Here is a 16,766-nt window from a genome sequence, read left to right on the forward strand (position 1 = left end):
CTCTCTCTCTCTCTCTCCAGGATTTCTCTGTGTAGCCCTGGCTGTCCTGGAACTCACTCTGTAGACCAGGCTGACTTTGAACTCACAGAGATCCTCCTGCCTCTGCCTCCTGTCTGGGATTACAGCCGTGCACCACCTGGATCCTCTTTGACTTTTGTTTTGCTTATAGTCACTGTTCACATGCGTGCCATGCCTGTGGGAGTGTCAGGGAGTTGCGGCACACACGTGGATGTTGGAGAACAACCTTGAGGGTTTCTCTCTCACTGTGGGTTCTGCCAACCAGACCTAGGATGTCAGGCTTGACTAACGTGGCGCGTGGCGCGTGCCTTTGCCAGCTCGGGAGGCTTTCTCGTACATTATTAAAGTGAGGTTAGAGGCTGGGGACACTCACCTACAATCCCGGTAAGATCCTGAGGTAAGAGAATCCCAATTTGGGGGCCAACCTGGTGGATACAATGAGGCCCTGTCTCAAAACCACCGTCAAACTCCATTAATAAAGAAGAGAATGCTCCGTGGCTAAGAGCACAGCTGCTCAACAAGGACTCTGTCTGGTTCAGTCCCCAGCAAACCACTGTTCCTAACTCCAGTTCCAGACAATCTGATGCCCTCTTCTGGCCACCATGTGCACTGCAAGCATGTACAGACATGTATGTGGGCAAAACACCCATACGCGTAATAAATAGGATCAAATAAACAAGCAAATAAAAAAATTTAAATGTAGCTCAGTTGGTGAGGCACTTGCCTCAGACGCATGAAGCCCCAGGTTTCATCCCAACACGTTTCATTCTGTGGTACACGCCTGAAATCCCAGCGTTCCAGAAGTCAGGAGTTCAAGGTTACCCTCAGCTACACAGTGAATCAGAGGCCAATCTGGGCTACAGGAGACCCTGTCTCAAAATAAATTTAACTAAATAAATAAATGGAACAGGCCCGAGCTGAGGGCTGGAGAGATGGCTCAACGGTTAGAGGAGTACTTTCTGCTCTTCCAGAGGTCCTGAGTTCAATTCCCAGCAACCACAACCATCCAGTATCTGATGCCCTCTTCTGGCATGCAGGTGTACATGGAGATAGAATACTTACATAAAATAAATACATAAATCTTAAGAAAGAAAAGTCATGGCTTGCTGGCCTCCTAGGACCCTTGAACACTGCCAGGGTAGGGGACTAGAGCTCTCTGAGTCTGTCGCTATACCACAAGTGGCTTCCATCTGCAGGCTCCTGCTCCTGGCAAGGGCTACGCTTCCTGTTGCTGAGCCAGAAGCCGCCTCCTGACCTCAGTTCCCACCATCTGACCCCCTTCCAGGGTCGGCCTCCGGAGAATCCAGTCCAAAAGGATATTCCTGGCATGCTTCTCCTTCACGGCCACTTCCTGCGTGTTAATGGCCTTATTGACGCTGACAGTCTGCAAAAACAAGATGGGGGAGGGGAAGAGGATGAAATAAATAAGCCCCTGAGAGTTACGGAGACCCTCCCCCTCCCGCCTCCCCAATACCCCACTCCTCCAATGACCCTTGGTATTGCGGGGGTGGGGGGAGGCAAGAGGACATCCAGGCCGTCTCGATCCTCTTGAGCACCCAGGTTAGGGGAGGGGGTGCACAGAGGTGGGCAGCACTCCCAGACCAGCTGTCCCAAGCTGTCCCAAGGGAGCAGGCTTTGCTGCCTGGCATTGGCTGTGCCCAGCTGCTGTACCCGCCTGCTACTCGCCGGCTTGGCACAACAGCGTGGTAATTAAGGGGCCACACAAAGGAAAGGCTTCTTCAACCCCCCCCCCCGCCCGGGGAAACATTATTCCTCAGAATGCAAGAGGAAGAGGCGCTGGTGTCAGGGGGCCACCGCAGCCTGAGCCCAGCCAGCCACCCCTCTGCCACTTCTAAACCCTTCCTCCCACCTGGGGCTGGCGAGATGGATCTGGGAGTAAAGGCGCTGGCCCAGCAAACCTGATGACTGAGTGCCCTTCCCAGGACCTGCATGAAAATGGCATGATGGGACAGCCTCCCCTGATCTTCATAAACAAAATTCCCACAGGGTTTCTCTGACTTGCCATTCACTCTTGGCCAACTTCCAACTTGAGGGCAAATCCCTTTTCCTTCCTTAATTACACAGAAAAACATGAAACTCGTCCTTTCCTGTTGTTTCCAAAAGTCACAACTCTCCTGTTAGTTTTAATATAGACACGTGAACAATGTGCATAAACGCTAATCATATCACCTAGACTCTTTTGTTGTTGTTGAAAATTCTTTAAGAGATTTATTATCTTTTTAAACTTTCATGTATGCACAGGTGACTGTGGGTATGCACACTTGAGTGCAGGTGCCAGAGGAAGCCAGGGGTGTTGGAGCTAGGGTTGTGAGCCGCCTGATGTGGACGCCTAGAACTGAACACAGGTACTCTGCAAGAACACTGTGTGCTTTTAACCGCTGAGCCACTTCCCAAGACTCTGTTGTTTGTTTTTCTAAAAAGTTATTGTTATTATTATTATTATTACTACTACTACTACTATTGCTATTACATTTGCTTATTTTCTACATTGTGGAGGTGGACTGTAACCTCTTGTTTCACGTTTAACTGACCCGCCTGCCTCTTCCTTCTGAGTACAGGGAGTAAAGGCGTTCACCACCACCAAGTGCTTACTGCTAGATTTTTGAGGCAAAGTCTCACTAATTTGATGTAAGACCCCGCACACACACACTCTCTTGCCTCAGCCTCCTAGAGCAGATGGGATGACAGGAATGTACCACCAGGTCTAGCCCCACATATTCATAGTAACTGATATTTTTATTTCTAAGGGGTAGATTTCCAGGAGCAAGAGTATGCAGATGAAATGTTTTGTTTGGAGCTAGAGATATAGCTCAGTGGTTAAGAATACCAGTTGTTAGCCAGGTGTAGTGGCGCACACTTTTAATCCCAGCACTTGGGAGGCAGAGGCAGGCGGATTTCTGAGTTCAAGGCCAGCCTGGTCTACAAAGTGAGTTCCAGGACAGCCAGGAAACCCTGTCTCGAAAAACAAAAAAAAAAAAAAAAAAAAAAACCAGTTGTTCTTATAACAGACCCAGGTTCAATTTCCAGCACCCACATAGCATCTTACAACCATCGGTAACTCTGAACTATCCAAGGGACCTGATGGCTTTTTCTGTCTCTCTGGGTACCAAGCACATACACAACACACAGACATACACACAGACAAAACATCTATACACATAAACATCTTTCCCTCCCCCTAAATTTTCTTTTTCAACCTTTCATTGTAGAAACACTCAAACATATATAAATCCATCCTGGGCTGGCCTGCTTCAAACTTGGTATATAGCCAGGAGTGACCCTGAACTTCTGACCCACCTGCCTCTACCTCCTGAGTGTCCCCCATTACTGACTTATAATGGTGCTGGGACCCCCATCTCAAAGCACCCTGAAACGTTCCTTTCAGAAGTGGGTGATACGGTGGAACGTGGTGCCTCATCTGTGATCCTAATACTTTGGAGAGAGAGGCAAGAGGACCCCTTGATCTTCTTCAGAGCCATCCTCAGGTTCCTAGCACACCCAAGGCCAGCCTGGGCTACATGGTACCTTGCCTCCAAAGAAATAAACTAAAACCCTGTGATGGGTGAGCTTGGCTTCTCGCAGTTTCCACCTGTAGATCTTGTACTAAAGTATCAGTTACCACTGACCCCGCATTCCCTGAAGCAAATCAATGCCAGGCTCTACATCACTTCACCGGTCAAGCACTTCCTTGGTTGACTGGAAGAAAAACTGACCGGTTCAAGCCAGAAGAGGCCCCCACTGTGTGGCAGAGGATCAGACACTAGGACAGTGTGACTTGTGCTGGGGCCCCACAGAAGGCTCTCGAGCAAGGCAGGGGCTTGATGCCATCGAGGTGTTTTCTTCAGCGTTGGACTTAAGGCTCACCACCTCCAGGCCTGGGTCCAGCACAGTTGAGGAGGACCTGGACTAGCACGGGGTGTGGGGAAGAAGCCTTGCTTTAGTGGCATCGCTCAGTCCTGAGACAAAAGGTAGATTATAGCTCACAGTCCGAGGGTACAGCCCATCGTCCGTCGTGGGGAAGACGCGGGAGCAGGAGCGTGCGGTGTCTGGTCACACTGCACCCACAGTCAGGAAGCAGAGAGAGGTGAACATGGCTCACAATCAGAGTGGGTTTTCCCATCTACTTTAACTCGGTCCAGAAACTCCCTCGCAGACCGGTGCAAGGGCTTGTCCTGGGTGATTCTGAGCCCCGCCACATTGACGACAGATATTAACCACCCGGCTAGCAAAACGGCTCTGTGGGTTAAACGTGTGGCGAATAATCCCCTAGAACCTACATGGTAGGAGAGAAATTACTCTGAAAAAGGGGTGTGTGACTGTCACACATGTACCCTCGTACTTTAGTCCCGCAACACACACAGAGTACATAAATGTAAAATGAAAATACTGTCATAAGTTCCTTGGGGGAAGTGTAAGGCCTCCTCCCATCCCCTCCCGGAACCTAAATGTTACCCCATATCCTCTCCGGTAGCTGGGAGTGCGCATGGGATGGGGTGGGGGTGGGGCAAGGGGGGTTACACTCGAAAGAGCTCATTCAGTGTTGCCAGTGTGCCTGGTCTTGTCCCGGCGATAGGCACCAGTGTGGAGGTGCCTATGAATCAAGAGACCTGACCATGGTTCTTAGCTACAGGTCAGCTTTCTATAACCAAGATGGCCTTTCAGGACCCTGCGGCACAAGGCAGGTCCACGCCCTGTTTGTGTGGTGCCAGGGATGGAACCCACAACCCTCACACTAGACTAGCAGTTCACCAACGGAGCTTATCCCCAGCTCCCCTCCCCACCGTTTTGAGACAGGATCTCACTAGTTCAGAGTGATCTGGAACTCACAATATCTCCAGCTCCGGTCCTTCTCAGGGCTGAGATTAACAGGTATGGGCCCCCAGGCGTGGCTCACACTGTGCTTTTAAAAGCAAGCTCTGATGTGACCAGGCTGGGAGGTGCTGGCCTGTAACCCCAGCCACTGGAAGACGTTGAAGCAGGAAGATGGTTCAAGGCCCACCAGGACTACAGAGCGAGTTCAAGGCTGTGCTAGGCAATGCTAACACCTTGTGGCAAAAGAAGGGGGATGGGGGCAGATCTGAGTCACCCAGAGCCCTCAGGATACCAGTTACCTTTGTGTGTCTGGGGCAGATGTTCCATTGAGACCACTTTGCCCAGATAATATCCTCATATCCCATCCTACATCACACATACTCCATATTGCAAACACAACATCCTGGGGCTGGTGAAATGAATCTGCAGGAAAAGGTGCTCATTGCTTAGCTTGGCAACCTGGGTCCAATCCCCAGAACCCAAGCAGGAGACGTCGGCATGTGGTCCTCTGACATCCACATGCACGCCTAGGCATGTGTATGCCCCACCTCTGCATACATGAATAAATGTCACTTTAGAAGACCTAAAGACAACATTTTACCATTTTTTTGTATAACACCCCTCCTGGCTCTGGTTTAGAAACAGGTCTTACAGCCGGATGTGGTGGCGCACACCTTTAATCCCAGCACCCGGGAGGCAGAGGCAGGCGGATTTCTGAGTTCAAGGCCAGCCTGGTCTACAAAGTGAGTTCCAGGACAGCCAGGGCTATACAGAGAAACACTGTCTCGAAAAACCAAATACACACACACACATACATACACAGGTCTTACGTAAGCTCGGCTATACTAGGATACACTATGCCGTCCAGACTAGCCTCCTACATCAGTCTCCCATGGCCAAGGGTAGAAATGTACACCACCACACTCACGTAACCATGTTGTATATACTTAGCAATTGCCTTTCTCCCATAAGGACTAAAATCCAAGCCAGGTGGCGGCAGCACATGACTTTAATCCCAGCACTCTATCCAGAGAGAAGTGAGTGGATCTCTGTGTTCAAGGTCAGCCTAGTCTATAGGGCAAGTTCTAGGACAGCCAGGGCTACAAAGAGAAATCTTGTCTCGAAAAACTGAGGAGGGGGAGAAAGAAGAGGAGGAGGAGGAGGAGGAGGAGGAGGACTAAAATCCAAGGGGCTAAGGAAGACATCTCAGTAAAGTCCCTGCCATACAAGCATGAACCCCAAGTTCAATCCATAGCACCCACATAAAATCCAGGTGTGATGCACATCTTATAACTACAATTCCATCTGGGGTGCACAACACAGAGGCAGAGACGGGCAAGTCCCGAGAGCTCACTGGTCAGATGAGCTCCGGGCTCAGGGAAAGACCCTGTCTGGAAAAAAAACAAGATGGAGAACAAGCAAGTAAGACACTTGAAGTTGACTTGTTGCTTCCACATGCGCACACACACATGCACACACATCTATACATCACACTCACCCACACAGACACAAATCTATACATCACACCCACACCCACACTGACACGTCTACACATCACACATATAAGCACATGAACACACATGGACACACTCATGCAGAGACATGTCTATACACCACACACACACATGCACATATCAAGATGAATTAAGACACACATCCAGGTTGTAAGTCTGGCTTGTCCTTCTGTATGGCCCTAACACCCTCTAAAGCAGAACAGGATGGAGTCCCCAGGCCTCAATGCTGCCTGCTCCTACACACCACTCAGCTGCAGCCCAGACTTTGAAGGACATCATTCAGTCTGGACAGATCCGGTTCTTCTGCAGCAGGGTGCGAGTGGGAGCAGAGGGTGGGGGTGCTCCTAGGGCAGAGGGTGGAAGTTGGGGGCTCTGTGTCTCACCTCTGGAGGGGGGTCTAGGTTCGAGAACATCCTTTGAGAACACTCTGTTCTCTTTATTCCGCTGGAGTCACACGGGACCTACGGCCAGCAGTGGCTCTCCTGAAAGAACCGCATTGTGCAGCCTTTCCTGGCCCAGCTGGCCCCTGTGTCCCCAGCTGGTCCCCGAGAGCCAATGATCAGCAAGCACTGAAGGAAGGGAGGCTTTCTCTCTCTACTTCTCTGCCTCCCCCTCCAGTCCTCTCTATTTACAGACTCCCTCCAGGCAAATCAGCCTGGAGGTAACCAATGGGAAGTTCTGAGGCCTTGCTACTGGATAGAACAGGCAGTGGAGCCTGGGTTGGCTTGCGGAGCCACTGGGCATTGTCCAGTCACGCACGCAACTCTGGGCTGCAGCCCAGCTTTTGGGTTACCAAGGCCAGGCTGGTTTGTAAAGGTTCCATAGCAAGAGTAGGCAGAGAGAGGCTTGGGATGGAGCCCTGAGGCAAGGGGCCAACGGAAGACCAACTGCTGTGGCCAGAAAGAACACCCAAGAAAAAGGCAGGGAAGAAGGGGGGACAGGAAACAAAATAGAAGACATACAAAAAATAAATCGGCTCTACTCAGTGGTAGAGTCCCTGCCTAGAATCCCCCAGGGAGGGGCTGGGGGCGTGGCTCAGTGGTAGAGCCCCTGCCTAGAATCCCCCAGGGAGGGGCTGGGGGCGTGGCTCAGTAGTAGAGCACCTGCCTAGAATCACTGGAGGCTGACTCAGTGGCACAGTGCCTGTTTTGTACAAAGGAGACCCTCAGTTCAATTTTCATATCACACAAAGATAAAAAGAGGGACTGGAGACGGGTCAGTGGTCAGGAGCCTGGTTGCTCTTCTTCCAGCATCTACATGGTGGCTCATGATTGTCTAAAACTTCAGTTCCAAGGGACGTGATGCCCTCTTCTGGCCTCTGCAGGCATCAAGGAACACACATGGTACACAGACATGCACACAGGCAAAACACCATTCACATTAAATAAAAGAAGAAAAGAAAGAACTTATTTGTGTTTCTTTTAACTTTTTTTGTTTTCTTTCCCCTTCTTTCCATTTCCTTTTCCATCTTTCTTTCCTTCTCCCTTCTTCCTGCTCTCATTTTCCGGGCTTGTTTCCTTTTAACAGGAAATACTCAGTAACTGCACAGCAGGGACGAACAGGAGTCCAGCTAGAGATGAACAGAAAGTGAGTGTTAGCTGCCGGTGGCTGCATGTGAGCGGGATGCTTCGGAAGAATCCTGCAGGAAGGTGCATGTACATCCAGGGCAGGTCTTCATGTCCACTGCAATTAATCTAGACACTCCAGGCCTCACAGACAGGCCGGGAAGGAAGCTCGACTTCTGGGTGATCGTGGGTCCTGTGGACAGTGTTAGCCATCACACCATCTGCTGGGAACAGGACCTCCGATTTCTCCATCATCGTCACCCTCACGACCTCCCAGAAGCCCTTCTGCTGGCGGCCCCTCACAGTCTGTTGTGCTATGAAAAGTGTCCCCACAGGGCTTATGTGTGAAAGTGCTCGTCCCCAGCAGGTGGCACTGTTTGGGAAGGTTGTGGGACCCTTGGGAGGTGGAGTCTCTCTGGAGAAAGCCGGCCAGTGGGGGTGGGGCAGGCCTTAAGCCTTTCTGGCCCAGCTCCATTTGCTTCCTGATTGTGAATTCGATGTACATAATAGGGCGTCTGCTCCCGGTAAGCCTTCCCTGCCTGCTGGCCTAGCCTTTCCACCACCATGATGGAATGCATTAGAACAAATCCTTTCTTCTTTAACTTGCTTTTGTCTTCTTCTTCTTCTTCTTCTTCTTCTTCTTCTTCTTCTTCTTCTTCTTCTTCTTCTTCTTCTTCTTCTTCTTCTTCTTCTTCTTCTTCTCCTCCCCCTCCTCCTCCTCCTCCTCCTCCTCCTCCCTCTTCTCCTTCTTCTTCGCAACAGAAACACAAACCATCCTCCTTCCAGGAGCTAATGTTTGAATGTAGAAAGACAATGTCTCCCTGACGAAACTGGGTCACTCGATGCTGGGGGTCAAACCTCGATAGCCTGGCTCTGCTTTCTATCAGCTCTCTCTGCTTCCTGGTCCACAGAGAAAGGAACTCTTTTTTTGTTGTTGTTTTGTTTTGTTTTGTTTTTTGTTTTTCGAGACAGGGTTTCTCTGTATAGCCCTGGCTGTCCTGGAACTCACTTGGTAGACCAGGCTGGCCTCGAACTCAGAAATCCGCCTGCCTCTGCCTCCCAAGTGCTGGGATTAAAGGCCTGCGCCACCAGGCCCGGCTAGAAAGGAACTCTTGACCACAAGTTCCTGCCATTGTGAACGCTGTTATGCCTTCCCATCAAGGTAGACTAACTTCTCCAACTGTGAGTGAAAGTAAACCATTCTACCCTTAAGTCCCATGTACAGGTTCTGGTGACAGTGGCAGACAGGTAAGGCACAGCCCAAGATAAAGTTATCCATATGGCTGGCAGTAGCCCTTGCCAGGGCTTCTGCAGGAAATGTTCCATGGGCAGGACTGAGCCGAGTCTGCTCTCAAACCACACTGTTGCCCAACTGCTCTGTAACCTCTTCATGCCCTTTGCCACACCCATTTCCACAGCTGGTGGGAACTTTGCTTCTCGATCCTCTAATAAGGTCCCACGGCAGCATCACACCAACGATTGCACGAAACAAAGTAGGTAAAGGGCTGAGATGGGCAGTATCGAGATCCCCGAATCTGTCACAGAACTGATTCATTAGTGACCCATCTGTCCCATGACTGAGACAGGAAGTACTTGCTGCAAGCCCAGCAATGCTAAGGCCTAACTCTTCTCCCTCCCAAGCATCCTCCGCCTTCCTAACTCTTGTTCTAACTGTACAACAGGCATTCCTACCTCAGTGCTCAGTGGGAGAGCCCCTGCCTAGAATCCCCCAGTGAGGGGCTGGGGCGTGGCTCAGTGGTAGAGCCCCTGCCTAGAATCGCCCAGTGAGGGGCTGGGGCGTGGTTCAGTGGTAGAGCTCCTGCCTAGAATCCCCCAGTGAGTGGGGGTATAACTAGACAGCAGAGAGAGCATTTGGGTGGTATGGGATAGGCCCAGGTATGGTTCCACCCTCAGCACCCCAAAATTGGGGAAAAAAAAATCTAACTTTTCCTACCAGCAGACATTTAGCCAATTTTGACCCAGTAAGAGTCAAAAGGACAAAGTCTGTCAGACAACCAAGAACGAGAACCACTGAAGAGCTTCCTAACAAACTGACCTATTGTCTCCAAGGAAACAGCCTGTACTGGTAGCTCACATACCATCTGCCCCTAGGTTTCATTGCTGAGTGTCCTCAGTAAGAACATGCCCTCGCATACACAGACAGACCTACCCCAGTGTTTGGCGAACAGAGGTTGTGTTCGCTGCAGGCAGCCACTGTTGCAGGAAGTCAGAACACAACCATCAGGTAGGAGCCAGGCTCCCACTGAACGTATGAGCAGGACAGGTGCCTTGCAGGGAGGGGACATTCCAGAGTCCTAAACACCACCCTCCCATGTCCACATCAGGTAGTCTGGTCATGTGCTACTCCAGTCACATTCTCCAAAGCACAGACACCTAAGGTCTCCTCCGAGAGTAAGTACAAGAAGGTCTGCTAGGATTTAAATCTGAACTGTCCCCCACTGGCTCCTGATTTGAATGTCCTCTCCCCCACCCCCTGCTGAGGATGTCATTGTGAGGACCAGCTAGCAGAGGGAAGCAGGATTTAAGGGCAAGCCTTTGGGATTGTAACCAGCCCCGCCCCTCCCCCTCCACCCCACCCCTTACAGCCTGATTCCAGGTCAGCCAGGATGTGAAGAGGCCCATTGATGTGGGCTCCGGCATGACGTCACAAAACATACTCTTTTTCTCACAAGTTGTTTCTGTGTAGTGTTTTGGTCCCAGTGAGGCAAAACTGATCCAGAATCTTACGTGTACAAATAGTGCTTACTTAGTTGTCACTTTGATTGCTAGTCCCAAACCTGCCGACACTGGATCTTCCGTCTAGTCATGTGCATGGCTTTGATAGCTCAGCCTATCCTACCTTGTACCTGCTATACCAAGAACGAACTGAACTCTTGAGCCTCCCAACGCCTCCACCTCCTGAGGAACTGGGATTATTAGCGTGTCCCATCATGCTCGGCTCAAAGAAATACTTCAGATCAAACCCGGAGCTACGCATGCCTGGCAAGCACTCTACCAGCTGACCCACACCGCCGGCACATAGTCTGGAACTCGATTCTCGCGCCCTCACCTCTACACTAGCTGGGGTTACAAGCACATACCACCATGCCACAGCAGACCATTCCATACATGAGGAAAGAACTCAGCTATAAGGCATGACAGGAAGCTGTGGGCGGTGATGGGGCACACCTTTAATCCCAGCACTGGGAGGAAGAGGCAGGCAGATTTCTGAGTTCCAGGCCAGCCAGTGCTACACAGAGAAACCCTACCTCAGGACAAAAATAAAAATAAATTTAAAAGCATGACAGGCAGCAAGAGGAAGGAGAGAGAAATATAGACAGCGGCAACGCAAGCACTGATGGACGTACAGTATGTATGTGAGCGCGCTGTCGCTGTCTTCAGACACACCAGAAGAAGGCGTCGTCGGATCCCATTACAGATGGTTGTGAGCCACCGTGTGGTTGCTGGGAATTGAACTCAGGACCTCTGGGAAGAGCAGTCAGTGCTCTTAACCGCTTTTTCTTTTTTTTTTTTTTTTAAGTAAATGTAACTTTTCTTCATGGAGAACACTAGGAATTGACACAGAGCGCAAAATGAAGAGATTCCTTATTCACTTCACAGAAGAGACTGGCATCACATGCCTTTAAATAGCAGTCCCCGCCAGTACATTTAAAATTGGGTTGTGTTGGGCTGGTGAGATGGCTCAGTGGGTAAGAGCACCCGACTGCTCTTCCAAAGGTCCGGAGTTCAAATCCCAGCAACCACATGGTGGCTCATAACCATCCGTAACAAGATCTGATGCCCTCTTCTGGAGTGTCTGAAGACAGCTACAGTGTACTTACATATATACAATAAATAAATCTTTAAAAAAAAAAAAAATTGGGTTGTGTTTACAGACGTGTGATTTACACAAGACCACATCTGTTACATAAGGCCCAGAAGGCTCTTCCTTCCCATGTCGCCTCTAACTACAGAGCCAGCCCAGCACAGACGGTCACCTGCCTTCCACAAGGTACTCGACGCCAGTCTCCCCCAATACAAAGAATAACCCCGATCTTGTTAAGTCTTTAGGGGCTACCCCAAGTCTCTGGTCGCCTTCGAACGTGGATAAACAGTTCCAAGTTCTTTCTGCAGTCAACACACATTTCTTCAATACACGCAATGCTTATTTTTGCTTCTTTGAGATATGGTCATGGAACATAGATCACTCTGATTTGAACTTACTGTGTAGCCCAGGCTGGCCCATTCCTCCTGCTCCAGTCTCCCAGTGCTAGGATGATAGGCATATGTCACCATAGATGTCTATTTAAAGGTTTTGAGCACAGGGGTGACACAACTGGACTTATTTTTCTCTCATTTGTTGTTTGCGACATGATCTCATGCATCTCACGCTGGCCTTGAACTTACACTGTACAGTAGGGTGAATTTTCATTTCCAGTTCTCCTGCTTCTACCTCCAGAGTATGGGATTTCAGGTATGCATCACTGTGCCTGGTTTTACACGGAGCTGGGAACTGAACCCAGGGCTTTGTGCATGCCAGGAACTACTAACCACTGACTGAGCCACGCCCCCAGCCTCCTGCTATGGCAACAGGCTCTCAAGCAGGGAGGGGCCAAATGATGTAGTTTAGGGGAAGGAGACACCAGGATGCTGATGAGCATGTGCTGGGGTTTACAGTTTACTTCCTCATCTGCTTTCTCTTTTCTGCACTTGGGGCTGAACCCAAGGATTATGTGAATGCTGTAGGAATGTATTTTTAAATGTGGATATAGGCCGGGCGTGGTGGCGCACGCCTTTAATCCCAGCACTCGGGAAGCAGAGGCAGGCGGATTTCTGAGTTCGAGGCTAGCCTGGTCTACAAAGTGAGTTCCAGGACAGCCAGGGCTACACAGAGAAACCCTGTCTCAAAAACCAAAATAATAATAATGATAATAATAAATAAAATAAATAAATAAATGTGGATATAGTATATAGTGTGCACATGCATATGTATGCCTTTTCGTGTGTGTGTGTGTTTGTGCACATGTATATGTATGCCTTTTTGTGTGTGTGTGCACGTGTAAGCGTGCACTTGAATGTGAGGAGGCAGAGGCTGACAATCGATTATCTTCCTCAATCACACTCCCGCTACTTTGCATTTAGACACAAGGTCTCTCCTTTGAACCCAGAACTTGGCAATACGGCTCATCATCTGGCTGGCCAGCTTGCTCCTGTCTCTGCCTTTACCAGGCTGGAATTTTGGGATTTTTACCTAGTACCTGGGAGAACCAATGGCTGGTTCCCATGCTTGCTCAGCAAGCAGTTTATTGGCCGAGCTGTATCCTCAGTCTAGAATTTATCTTTAAGGTAGATCTGACGTCGGATTTGTTGGTGGAGGAATGTTCTGTGGGTGCTGGCAGAGAGGGAAGAGTCAAAAAAATGACACAGTGGATGTCTTCCAGAGGAAACAGAGGAACCAGATTACTATTAACAAGACAGAGAGATGGGTGTGGTGGCACAGGTGTGTAATTCCAGTGCTCAAGGGCTCAGTGCGGGAGGATCTCAAATTAAATGCCAGCACGAGATATACAGAGAGGGTGGGGACAGTCTACACAACAGAGTGAGACCCATTCCCAAACTAAATGAATGCAACGGAGAGAATGGTGGGAAAAGTTTGTTTGAGGACAAGGGAGCTTGTTTTCAGGTATGGTCAATAAAAGCAATTTATCAGATATGCACTCAGAACTATAATCGAAAACCCAGGCAAGTATTCTACCAGCTGACCTACATTCCTGCCTCGGGGTTTCTTTGTGACAAATGGAGAAACGAACAGGTAGGCTGTGCCGCATAATGGAACTTAGAAGAATGCCAGGGTGGCTCAGGACATGGATCACTTTTCCTAGAACACCCCAGGAAGGGGCTGGCGGTGTGGCTCAGTGAGAGCACCTGACTAGTGTCCTTGATGTCCTTTTGTCCATTTGACACAATCTAGAGTCATCTGAGATGATAGGACAGTTGAGAAAATGTCTCCATAAGATTGGCCTATACAGGGATGGGGGTGGGGTGGGGATGGGAGAGAAGGGGGAAGCTGGGATGACCAGCCAGGATGTCGGCAGGTGTGCTGTGGAGCTAGTATGAGCCCATCAGGCAAGCTGAATAGGCTGTGAATGGCAGGGCTAGAGCGGCCCGTGGAGCCCAGAAGATCCTGAGCAAGTCCCAGAAGGCCAGCACGGAGCTTTGCACTGTGGGACATCTGTTTCCCTCTGCTTTGACTCAGCTGTGCCCTGGATGTGCTTGTTTGAAACAAGAAGTATGTAACTTATTCTTTTCTTTTACAGGAGCCCACAGTTGTAAAATTTTGGAATTTTAGAGAGGCTTTGAAGTTTGTAAGAGACTTTCGAGATATATAAATATATATATATATATATTTTTTAAATTTATTTCCTTTTTTTTTTTTTTTTTTTTGTTTTTCGAGACAGGGTTTCTCTGTTTAGCCCTGGCTGTCCTGGAACTCACTCTGTAGACCAGGCTGGCCTCGAACTCAGAAATCCGCCTGCCTCTGCCTCCCGAGTGCTGGGAGTCGATATTTTAAAGAGACAACTTTTAAAATATTTGAATTTCTAAACACTACAGGACTTTTAAAGTTACTTATGCTGTATATTTTTGATGCCATTATTGAGAGCTTGAGGATAAAAATAGAATGGTTATAGCTGAATAGTGATGCATTTGGTGTGTCAAGTTGACACAACAATTGCATGTCAACTGTCTTTTGTCGTTGTTGTCAACTTAACACAAGTTAAAGTTCTCTGAGAAGAGAGAACCACAATTGAGAAAACACATCAGTAAGAAGGAGTTGAAAGTGGGAGGCAGAGGCAGGCGGATTTCTGAGTTCAAGACCAGCCTGGTCTACAGAGTGAGTTCCAGGACAGCCAGGGCTACACAGAGAAACCCTGTCTCGAAAAACCAAAAAAAAAAAAAAAAAAAAAAAAAAAAGTTTGCTTTTGTTTATTTATTTGGATTTTCAAGGCAGGGTTTCTCTGTATAACAGAGTCCTTGCTATCTTGGACTCACTTCATAGACCAGGCTAGCTTCAAACTTAGAGACATAGGCCTGCCTCTGCCACCCAAGTGCTGAGATTAAAGGTGTACACCAACACGCCTGGCTCTAATTTTTTTTTTTTTAATATTCTCTCAAATACTATATCCTGACCCACAATTTCCCCTCCCTCCCCTCTCACCCCAGACTCCCCCACCCTTTCCTCAGAGAAAAACATTCCTCCCAGGGACATCAACCAGACACGGGGTAACAAGCTACGATAACACCAGGCACATACCAGCACATTAAGGCTGGATAAGGCAACCCAGTAGGAGAAGGGTCCCACACTAGATTTTAAATCACTATGAAACGCCCCTCTGGGCACGTCTGTGAGGGAACATCTAGATTGGTTAGCTGAGGTGGGAAGACTAGACCCTCCCTGGATGTGGTTGGACCATCCATCCCATGAGCTGGGGCCCCCATCTGAACTCAAAGGAGAAAGTGCGCTGAGCACCAGCATCCACCTCTCCCTGCTTCCTGACTGGGATGCAGTGTGAGCAGCCGCCTCACACTCCAGCAGCCTCACACTCCTGCCGCCATGTCTTCCCCGCCATGATAGGCTGTGAGGTAAGGTACAATCAACCATCCTTTTCTAAGCTCCTCTGTCAGGAATGTTATCACAGCAGAGGCTAACAAGTACAGCTCCCCGCTGAGATCTGCTGAGATGACCCAGCCTGTGAACAGCAGGGTCATAATTTGAACCCAGATCTCTACAGAGGGCCAACTCCAGCCATCCTATCTACATCCTCCTGGCTACTTAGTTTTTCTTAGCTTAACACACAGCTAGAAGTTTGGGAAGAAGGAACCTCAGTAAAGAAACTGCCTCCATCGGACTGGCCTGTGGGCATGTCTGTGGGGCAGTTTCTTGGTTGATGATTGACATGGGAGGGCCCAGCCCACTGTGGGTTGGTAGGTCTAGACAAGCAGGCCTATATTTCTGAGAAAGCAAACTGAGGCAGAGGAAGTGAGACTGGAGAGATGGCTCAGCAGTTAAGAGCACTGGCTGCTCTTCCAGAGAACCTGAGTTCAATTCCCAGCAGCCACATAGTGATACACAACTGTTTGTAAATCAAGTTTCAAGGGATTCACTATCCTCTTCTGGCCTCCTTTGGGCAGCAGGTGGGCATGTAGCCAAAACACCAATACAGAAAAAAATTAAATAAAAAACAAAAATAAAGAAAAGGTGAACAAGCCAGTAAGCAGTGTTTCTGTGGCCTTTGCTTCCACTCTTGCTTCCGAGTGCGTGCCTGCGTGCCTGCGTACCTTGAGTGCCTGTCTTAGCTTCCCCTAGGGTGAACCATAACTTAGAAGACAAAGAAAACCTAGCTGCTTTTTAGTCACGGTGTTTATCATCACAGCAACAGAAAGCAAACTAGAATAGACAAGGATAGCCCAGTCATTTCCCTGGATCAGAACACACTGCCAGATCCCTATATCAGACACATGCCAAGCAAGCCCAGTCTGGGGACCAAGCTAACCAGGCAACAGAAATGCAGGCCTCACTCTAGGAGGTCAGAAACTAAAAGTGTGTACTGGCCCGCATGCCTGTCATCCCAGCACTGGGGAGGACTGGGGGAGGGGGACAGCACCCTCAGCCCCTCCCAGCTACACAGGGAGTTCAGTGCATATCTCAAAAGAGACTTTGGGCCGGGCGTGGTGGCTCTCGCCTTTAATCCCAGCACTCAGGAGGCAGAGGCAGGCGGATTTCTGAGTTCGAGGCCAGCCTGGTCTACAGAGTGAGTTCCAGGACAGCCAGGGCTAC

General features: G+C 49.4%; 1 protein-coding gene across 1 annotated transcript in view; it reads right to left on the reverse strand.

Moving 5' to 3' along the window:
• The window catches only part of Hip1 (huntingtin interacting protein 1), a 134,905-nt gene that overhangs the window by 50,962 nt on the left and 67,177 nt on the right, over nucleotides 1–16,766 (reverse strand). Inside the window, exon 2 of the mRNA XM_029533875.1 lies at nucleotides 1,339–1,402. Coding sequence (XP_029389735.1) covers nucleotides 1,339–1,402 — 64 coding nt within the window. The remainder of the gene's footprint in view (nucleotides 1–1,338; nucleotides 1,403–16,766) is intronic.

Source organism: Mus pahari, chromosome 23 (assembly GCF_900095145.1).
Source record: "Mus pahari chromosome 23, PAHARI_EIJ_v1.1, whole genome shotgun sequence".
Taxonomy (NCBI): Eukaryota; Metazoa; Chordata; class Mammalia; order Rodentia; family Muridae; genus Mus; species Mus pahari.